The sequence below is a fragment of the Lactuca sativa genome, chromosome 3 (genome assembly GCF_002870075.4).
Source record: "Lactuca sativa cultivar Salinas chromosome 3, Lsat_Salinas_v11, whole genome shotgun sequence".
In the NCBI taxonomy this organism is placed as follows: Eukaryota; Viridiplantae; Streptophyta; class Magnoliopsida; order Asterales; family Asteraceae; genus Lactuca; species Lactuca sativa.
The window spans coordinates 37387898-37397574 of NC_056625.2; the positions used below are offsets into that span (position 1 = coordinate 37387898).

Sequence of the window (9677 nt, forward strand, 5' to 3'; positions counted from 1 at the left end):
GTAGGCTAGGGATCTTTTTTGGAAATTACCAGTTAGAATTGCCCGATACTTAAGATGCTTTATAGTCTAGGAATTTTCTTGTTAATTGTTGCTTAGAATCTATATTAATATGGATTAGTTATTTGATAAATGTGTTAGGTTGCATGCTCCCAGAATTAAATAGTTTTAGATTGTTTGATTTGCGATATTGCACAGCTCTCATCTGAGTCTAACTGCCATAGTGTCGAATTTCTCAGTCGACCGACTGTTTGATTTTAGAGGCATGTAATCGTATTTGTCCGATAATTAGTTAATATTACTTAAAGTACTTAGCCAATGGTAAGGATGGGTGGAAGGAATCCTAGAAGGAAAGCCTAGAAAGTTTATTATGTGTTTGATAAGGTATATATTCGTAAGATATGGTGTCGGTAGAGACGCAAGGTCCAAGTGAAGTCTAGGAAAGAAATAATCAGGTCATTAAACTCTGTATGTGTGAAAAGACGTATCAATAGCAGAGTGTAGTGACTTGGAAACCTTAGAGAAATTATTGAATCTGGTATGGATAGGTGTGGAAGGTAGTACGATCCCGTACTACCGGAAGCACATGATCCATACATTAATAAAAAAAAGCCACAAAGTTGCTAAGGAATCAAGAATATTGCTCTTTGAACATGATTTGAAGATTGGTAAGTGCTATTTTTCGACGACGAACTTGCTTCGTTGATTCATTTTTTTCTATAAAAGTTAGAGTTTTGTCTATTTTTTTCTGCAAGTACGTCTTCGCTACTCGCTTTTCCACTTGAAGACCCCGCCTTTCTCAATTTATCCCTTCCCGGTGGTCGATGAAATTGGACTTTCGGTGGACCCTCCCCCTCGGTGCCATCGAAGTCATTATTGAGGTCGAGGCCAAAACTCACGTCGGACTCGGAAGTTCTTAGCATTTTGTTGGATTCAGTGGTAGATCCTGAATACACCCCACCCGGATAAAGGACCGATTTTTTACCCTTACAAAAAACTTCCCACGTTTTTGGGTTGCCGAATGGTTTACCATTATTGGTAATTTTGTATTGGTAGCATACGGTTGATAAAATATTGAAATTGTTGCTACCACTTTTTTGCATATTTTTAAGATTGTCAAATATGTCATTAAATTTCGTGGACACCGCTCATAGGTCACACCATTTTGCATTGACCACGTCGTACGTTTGCTCTGTTTCCCTTCCTAATAGTGCATGAAAGTTGTCTAAACACGATTCCAAAAACTTTTACCCGATTGCGCGTTCTCGGTGTTACCGTCTTGCGATATGAAAATCCAAGTTTTCGCTAAAGCTTCCTCCTCATCTTCGCTCCATTGCGTAATTTTTTTTGGTTCTTTTCCTTTTTTTTTTTTTGCCTTCTTCGAGTTGGTTGTTATGTTTCTTGGACCCGTTTGTCGTCATTGTAGAGGTTTATAGTTTGAGATTGAGATAATGAGACCTGAGATGGTTGTGAAGGTATTGTGTGACATTGTTGTGGTTGAGAAGATTAATTTGGTTTAAAATTGTTGAGAAAGTTGTTGTTGAAAGGCTTGAAATTAAAGTTAATTGAATTGTTGTGATCGTTGTTGTTGTTGGTAGTAGTTTGAGTAGTATGAAAGATTGATGAATAAAAAAAATTGTTGAATTGATGAAGTTATCAATTACTATAACTAACATTTGCATATGGATCATTTAGGGTGTTTGATTTGGATCAATAGGTTGAAGAAAAAAAGTAAGAAAATAAAAAGAAGTCGTGTGTTTTTGTAGTGTGAAATGCATAAAAAATATGTGGTAATTATATATAGTTGTAGTTTGTGTTTTCAAAATTGATAATTAAATAATTTTTTTATTACAACGGATACAAAGGAAAAAACAATGAAATATTAGACCGATGTTGCTGTTTGCTTCCTAATGGTCGTCTTCATCCGCTTTCATAGAGATTCAACAGCCAAACCACCAAAGGTTGGGGACGGTGTTCACGCGTCCCTTGGACGCCAAGTCAACTTTCATGCATGAGTTTATACTCCACTCCAAACGGTGTTCACGCGTCCCTTAGACTATCATGTCAAGTTTCATGCATGAGTTTATACTCCAATCTCGATAGCTTTAATATTACAAGTGAGTATATCCCATAAAGAAGCATAACTTCAAGTTCGAGGTGTTTCTTTGTTTGTGAATGGTTTTGGTGCAATTCCTCTTCATGTTCGTGCTATTAATTAAGCTGGCGGCTCCAAGTTACATCGTTCAGGTTTTTGCCCCAGTAAGTTAGGCATAGAGTTTCAAGATTTTCCACTGGTTGACTTCGCCTCTTAGTTTCTTTGGAGTCTGTTCTTCACTTCTTTGTCAATGGTTTTGTTTTAAGTTTCTTTAGTCCTTTTCCTTGTAAACTGTTCTGGTTCCGGCTATACTACTATCGTGATAATAAATTATTAATTTACTTGCTACCAAATAGGCAAGTAACTTTGATAGAAGACCTAACCTACACCTAGTTTCATAATAAAATAAGCACTTAAATCAATGCTGGTTTAATATTGCAACAGTAAAGTTTCTTAAAGCAACTACAACTAAAGTTGATAAAAGAATATCACGAAGAAAATGCTGCTTAAGTTAATGGCATTAAAAGACTAAAGGACGAGCTGTTAGCCAACCGACACAAAGCAGCCGGTGAAAGCAGAAAGAGACAAGTTGAAAGGGAGATAAATTACACACATCCGTGATCAAATAAACAAAACTGTGGCTTGAAAGCTTCGATTGGTTCTAGGGTGTGACTAGCGACAACACCCCTGCATGCATGCAAAATAAATTTGCAGAACCAAAAGGTTATGTGACGCAAAAACTTTGTCACCACCATCAATTAATTAATGGTGTCAAAGCAAACTATATTATAGCCTAGGTTGGAGAAGAGTTCGCATGCATAAGAAGAAGTGGAAAAAAGAGAGAGATAACCCGCGAAAAGATCATGGAAAACATTCCGAAGATAATGATAAGCTCTTCCGATGGTCCTCGGGCCATGCCAGTGATCGGAATGGGCACAGCAACACTGACCGCATGTAGTGATGAGGTTAAGGTGGCGGTTATTGAGGCCATCAAGATGGGTTATCGCCACTTTGACACAGCGGCACTCTACCAAACTGAGAACCCTGTTGGAGAAGCCATCAGAGACGCCCTCAGACTTGGTCTCATAAACTCCCGCTCTGAGCTTTTTATTACGACTAAGCTGTGGTGTAATTCCACCGAACGCCATCTTGTCATACCTGCAATGAAGGAGAGTCTCCGGTAAGACGTCCATCTCTTTTAATTTCATGTCATTTCTCTTCGAGGTTATCAACTTATCATCTCTCTTAGTAACTTGAAAAGAACTATTACGTCCGGTTCTGTGCACCTTCTTGTATCTGTTTCATTCTTTTTAGTTACTCTGAGCAAACTATCATATAGATTATCAATGAAACGTTTTCCATTTTTCTTATATTTTAACACTAAGTACTATATATACTACTGTAACAAATTAGTTTATTGCACTGATATAATTTAAGAGATGAAATACCTTTAGAACCAGAAACGAGAGTAGATATTGATAGTTTATTCATTAATATAGGAATTTGGGGCTCGAGTATGTAGATCTGTATTTGATACATTGGCCATTAAAGCTCAACCAAGAGCATTTCAAAGTCCCGGTTCCAAAAGATTGCATAGGCACAATTGATATCAAGGCCGTTTGGGAAGCAATGGAAGAGTGTCAAAATCTCGGACTTACCAAATCCATTGGCGTTAGCAATTTTTCTTCACGAAAGATTCAAGAAATTCTTTCCTTCTCTAAAATCCCTCCAGCGGTTAACCAGGTGATCATCTATAATTTTTTTTTCTTGTAATCACATAATACAAAACCAACTTATAATATTTCTAACAATTAATCCTACGACTTTCCAAATTTCGGCTGAAGGTTGAGATGAATCCACTTTGGCAACAAAAACAACTCAATCAATTTTGCAAAGAGAACAACATCATTCTCACCGCTTACTCCCCTTTAGGAGCAATCGGCAATGCTTGGGGAGATAATCGGGTAATCGAGTGTGATGTTCTCCAAGATATTGCTATGTCCAAAGGAAAGACAACAGCTCAGGTACAATATAAATTTAGATTCTTCCATATACACTTTAAGAAAATTATATGGATTATATATATAAGGTTGTAGAAAAAAGTTCGACGTTAGCTAGTTGGTCGACTGATGTTAAAAGATTAATCGTTTAGGCGGAGATTAATCGGAGACCATAAATTGTTAATTCACTGAATTTAAAAAAATTAAATGCGACTAATAGTATAAAAAAGTTTGTTAATATCACTAATATTATAACAAAATAGGTTAATATGATCAATACAACACTAATCATTCATCAAATAGTTTTTATTGAGATAAAACTTTTTTAAAGTGTTAAAATTTAATTTGATCATTTTTTTACTGCTTTATTAATTGTGTAAGGAGGGATTAATCGTTAAACGTCATCTAATCGGTTGGGTAGCGGGATTAAACCGGACCTAACCGGGATATATATATATATATATATATATATATATATATATATATATATATATATATATATATATATATATCTCGAAACTAATTTTGTCAGCTTAAAAGCCTATTTATCAACTAATCGTAAGATGGTATATATGGTAGTCATTTTCTTTTATATCCTATAAGCTTAGTAATATTAATGCTATAATATTGATCATGACATGTAGATTTCTTTAAGATGGTTATATGAGCAAGGTGTCAGCTTTGTAGTAAAGAGTTTCAATACAAAAAGGATGAAGCAAAACCTTGACATATTCAATTGGTCACTGAGTGCCGATGAGCTTAACAAAATCAGCTATATTCCTCAGCGCAAGAATGTTTATTTAATTGGTATGATGATGAGTGAGCATAACGATGTAATGGCTGATATTGACGATGAGCTTTGATTTGAATAAGTAGTAAAATTAGAAATAACAGATGCAATAATTATGTTGAATGCATCAACAAATTTCATAAGAGATCATCAATTATTTTGGATGCTTTAATATGAACTTTATGATCGAAGTACTGATGAAAACATATGATGATGAAATATATATGTAGTCCATCTATTGGGCTAACTTAGTACTTATTTTACCATGTGAAAAACAATAATATGCTTTACTAAAATTGCCGATTATAGCAATGCATAGAGATGGAAATGGAGAGATATATAATTACAGTGACAGAGAAGACATGAAGTGATCCAGAAAAACGAACAAACAAACAAAAAATCACTTGGAAGCAAGTTATTTCTCCAATTTGCATTTTTCAAATTATTGAACAGATGTGAATTAAAAACATTATGTATCATCACAAAACAACACTCTATCTTGATACCACTCCACCACAACCCAAATGTACCAAAGTAATCCCCTAAAACAAACGGTGCAAAATCTATAATGTATTTTTTTAGCAAATTATAATTGTCGTGGTTCATATAAACTATTTTATTTTACTCACAATAATTATTTATATTTAAAAGAATCAATATTTAGATGTACTCTTTCTAAAAACAATCACTATATTTGTTAAATTTGAACATTTATTTTTCCCAAAATAATACTTTGAAACTCAATTATGTTATTATGTAAAGAAGATACAACAAACAATTTTTGTCATGAATACAATTTGCACCCCATTTATGAACATGATATTATTACCCTTTGTAGACTCCTGAAGGTTCGGCATTCTGAACTACCCATGGATGTTCAAGAAGCTTGTGTAAAGGCATTCTCTTGGAACTTTCTTTAACAAGCATCTGTATTTTTTTTTTAATATAAAAAATTAGTAAATAATAATGACACCCAACAAATTATAAAAAGCTAGGAAGAAAGTAGGATGAAAAACCTGACTAATTAGGTCCTTGGCAGCTGAGGAGACTACCGGTTTTGAAGGGAACTTCAAATCTACTTTCACAATTCTGCACAATTACATCAACAATCAATCCATCAGCATCTGTACGATTTTTTCAGTGACAATGACAAAGAGGGCATTTAAATCCATTTATTTTCAAGATTGCCATTACCTCCTATATGTATCAGTGTGTTCTTTAGCTTCAAATGGAGGGACACCATAAAGGAATTCATAGCAAAGAATACCAAGACTCCATATGTCCACACTTGCATCATGCTCTGTGCTCTCCACTGTGATTATAAAATAGTTAATTACAATAAAAACAAACTAAAGAAAGAGTTTTTTCAGATTGAGGTTAATAAATATTATTATGTTTTTTACCCATTTCAGGTGGGAGATAATCTAGAGTTCCACACATGGTCTGCCTGCGATTGAATGTGTGCACAGACCACCCAAAATCAGCAATCTTTAACTCACCCTAAAATAAGATAACAACAACACATTATATTATATTATGTTTCTGCAAAATTAGTTATCAAACACACAATAGCAATACTACCATATATATATTTATTACCTGTGCACCAATTAAAAGATTCTCCGGTTTTATATCCCTATGAATTACATGCTTCCCATGACAATATATTAGAGCCCTCGCTAATGAAGCAACATACTATCCCATAAAAAGTTTAAAAATTAGTTGACCATTAACACCAATAATATACCCAAAGGTAATATGAAAGACTTACAGTAGCAGCACGTCTTTCACTGAAGTGCTTGCATCTTTGGAGCTCCTTGTAGAGTTCTCCTTTAGCAGCATATTCCAAAATCAGGTAGACTCTTTTCTGTGGGAGATGTTGTGTATGTTCTATAAATTTTTGATAGATCTTTTGAACAACAGTATGATAGAAAGATTGTGTACCTGATCATAAAAATAACCATAGAGTCGGAGGATGTTAGGGTGTCTAAGGTGACTTTGAATTTCTACTTCACGGCGAAGTTGGTGCTCCACCTGGGACTGTTTGAGTTGGCTTTTGAAGAGCACCTTTAGTGCAACAATATGGTTGCTCTGTTTCAGAAACCACAGATATGATCAACAGCTAAGCCAACAATCAAGAAACTAAATGAACTACTTTTAATCATGAGAAATAGAATTGATATACTAACCCTCTTTTCCTTAGCTATGTAAACATGACCAAACTTTCCTCTTCCCAGTGGCCTCCCAATGTCGAAGTCATTAAGCGTCCACCTCTTTTTTTCTGCTGCTGCCTCTGTATTAGCCTGTAATCAGGCATAGCCAATTGAAGTCAAGAAACATCACACAACAACCAAATCATCACGCTCACACACATTACATGAAACCCTAAATACATTAGAAGCTATTCTTACTTCTAAGATTGACTTCAAGCCTATTAGAACGAAAATTTCCGAATATACATACAGAAATTGAAATTATAAAATAAAGCTGCATAACAGTTTTAGCACGTATGGCATCTCCATCTTCGAAATTTAAAAATTTCCAATTTCGTCTCCAAAAGTTATAAAATAATTACGATGAAGAAAGAAAAGGCGTAATAATAACAAAAGAAAACATAGCTGTTAACATAAAAAAATAAGCCCTAACAGAAATTACAACTCTAGATATCGTATAAGAACCAGAAATCGGGAAGTAAATTTGTTATGAATTCAAAACCAAATAACCAAACAAAAGGAATTGATCGATTTTCTGAAAATTAGTGATGTACCGTTTGTTGAATCTGCGTTTCTGCTGCGATTGCCATGAGAGAGCAACGGATTCTAGAGAGAGAAAACTGGATATAGATAGAGAAAGAGAGAGAAAGGCAGACAAACGAAGAGGAAATGCGAATTTTTTTGAATAAAGAGGGGGAGAGAGGAGGAGGATCTGCTTTCTCTCTCCTAAATTACACAACGGTCACATTGTTGGAGGAGCGTCATTTGAAATTAACTTCATAATATATGATAATAAAGTGGATGACCCCCTCAACTTTTATAATCTTTCACTTAGACAAAAAACTAGTACTTTTTTTTTTCACAATCACATCGAGTAAGGCTAACTGTGTAAAAAGGTAATAACACTTAATACTTTTTCGCTTAAGGAACTGTAAAAATAAATTTTTTAATACGATTTAATTTTAATTTTGCATACAAGTGATAAATAATCTTGATGTTAATGTTAGAGGTGCAAATATAGGCGCCGTTCTAGCCAAGTCAAAGTCTAATAGTCCGGTCCCCATGTATGAGAAAGGCTAGGTCCAATAGTCATTCATGAAATTTTGGTAAGTTAAACCTAGCGGGTTTTGCCGGAACTGCGACTAGGCCTAAAAGCCTGAGTTTTTCGATTTTTTCATGTTTTTAAGAAATCGCAATATGTTTGAATTTTTTTTGTTTATTATATCATTTTATCATTTCTTCCTATTATAGCATCCGCATCTTGTTTATATTGGTTTGTTTATGGTACCATCCAACTTTCACGCACCTAAATAATAATAATAATAATAATAATAATAATAATAATAACACTTTTGTCAGCTCTAAGGTAAAGGAAAGCCGATGACCAAAGCCTAGTCTGTTGCAACCCTTTTGAAGCGGAATAAAGAGAAAAGTGGGTGTGCAAGTCGAAAGAGAGAGAGAGAGAGAGAGAGAGAGAGAGAGAGAGAGAAGTAAAAAGAAAGGAGTCCCTGTAAATCCTTCTTTGTGTTATAGCATGCTACTTATATTGGTTTGTTTATATTATAGTTAATAGCATTCAATTTTCATTTCTTCATATTATAGCATAGATAATAACATCCTATGTAGATAGAAATTTGATATCTTTTTAAATTATTTCCAATACTTTTACTTAAAACTTTATCATATAGTAGGCTTGGAAAAAAGTTCAATATTCAAAAATCATATCTAAAGGCTGAAAGGATCATACTTCTTTTTTACAAAAATTGCCTAGGTAGTGCTTTATATGTTGGTGATTTTGTATCACCGATATTTCCAGTCTAATTGAAATGTATATTAGTTTCAAATTGGATCAAAACTATGATCTAATACAAGTCTTCTTATGTAGAGTGCAACTTGTATAAGACAGTTTATCCCTAACATGAAGAAATATGGGGGTAAAGGGGAGCGCCTCCTTAGTGTTTCATAAAGATCTATGGTGTATGGTGCAAAGATATATGGTCTTGCCTACAAGATTTACAATGCACAATACAAAATTGTGTGGTCTTAAGGACTATACAAAGTGAAAGGATGTACATTCTTTTCCTAACATATTTGTGTTGTTGAGTTCTCAAAGAACCAATGACTTTGTTTAAAGAATTTCTTACTTGTCTTAAGAATTGTTTACTTCAACTTTATGGAAAATGATTATAACTTCTTGATAACTGTAGATAACTTCCCAAAAGTCATATTTTTTCATTAATGTCTATTTTGTGAGTATAAATAGACGTTATATTATAGTTTTTGGAACTAACGAATTTGATATAAGTCATGATATGATTATGGTACTTTCTTCCTATCTTGTGTCGGAGATTTGAAGTATTGTTAACAAATTATCCTGGAATATATATGTTGAGACCAAGTTTATTGAAACATCCCTTGCACGGGCTAACTGAAAATAGTTTATAAAGGTCTAAATATGAAATGTTTCTTAAAGTTCAAAATTTTAAATGTGTGAAAATTAGGTCTCAAAGTCCAAATAAACAATGATTTGTTTCAAAATGGCAGGAAAGTAACAATTAACATCAAAACACAAGTCAGATATA

The 9677-nt window shown here is 33.9% G+C and overlaps 2 protein-coding genes across 2 annotated transcripts; one reads left to right on the plus strand and one right to left on the minus strand.

Annotated features, from left to right (window-relative positions):
- The first annotated feature begins 1348 nt into the window (after nucleotides 1-1348).
- Nucleotides 1349-5225, plus strand: LOC111905193 (D-galacturonate reductase). Its single transcript, XM_023900869.3, has 4 exons — nucleotides 1349-3272; nucleotides 3592-3835; nucleotides 3937-4116; nucleotides 4737-5225. The coding sequence occupies exons 1-4, from the start codon at nucleotides 2956-2958 to the stop codon at nucleotides 4953-4955; spliced, it is 960 nt and encodes a 319-aa protein (XP_023756637.1). The 5' UTR covers nucleotides 1349-2955; the 3' UTR covers nucleotides 4956-5225.
- Nucleotides 5226-5592: 367 nt separating this feature from the next.
- Nucleotides 5593-7842, minus strand: LOC111905194 (serine/threonine-protein kinase Aurora-1). Its single transcript, XM_023900871.3, has 9 exons — nucleotides 7650-7842; nucleotides 7072-7185; nucleotides 6827-6973; nucleotides 6654-6749; nucleotides 6482-6577; nucleotides 6286-6382; nucleotides 6077-6194; nucleotides 5899-5971; nucleotides 5593-5809 (listed from the first exon to the last, which is right to left on the minus strand). Exons 1-9 carry the CDS (start codon nucleotides 7683-7685, stop codon nucleotides 5708-5710), a joined length of 879 nt encoding a protein of 292 aa, XP_023756639.1. The 5' UTR covers nucleotides 7686-7842; the 3' UTR covers nucleotides 5593-5707.
- Nucleotides 7843-9677: the final 1835 nt, after the last annotated feature.

Bases quoted from the DNA above. Each gene is read 5' to 3' on its own strand.
- LOC111905193 (XM_023900869.3), top strand. From the start codon at position 2,956: ATGGAAAACATTCCGAAGATAATGATAAGCTCTTCCGATGGTCCTCGG. The intron at 3,836-3,936 runs GTGATCATCTAT...TTTCGGCTGAAG, and splicing joins TCCCTCCAGCGGTTAACCAG to GTTGAGATGAATCCACTTTG. The intron at 4,117-4,736 runs GTACAATATAAA...CATGACATGTAG, and splicing joins AAGGAAAGACAACAGCTCAG to ATTTCTTTAAGATGGTTATA.
- LOC111905194 (XM_023900871.3), bottom strand. From the start codon at position 7,685: ATGGCAATCGCAGCAGAAACGCAGATTCAACAAACG. The intron at 7,186-7,649 runs GTACATCACTAA...GCCTGATTACAG, and splicing joins AAACGCAGATTCAACAAACG to GCTAATACAGAGGCAGCAGC. The intron at 6,195-6,285 runs GTAAAAAACATA...TTATAATCACAG, and splicing joins TTATCTCCCACCTGAAATGG to TGGAGAGCACAGAGCATGAT.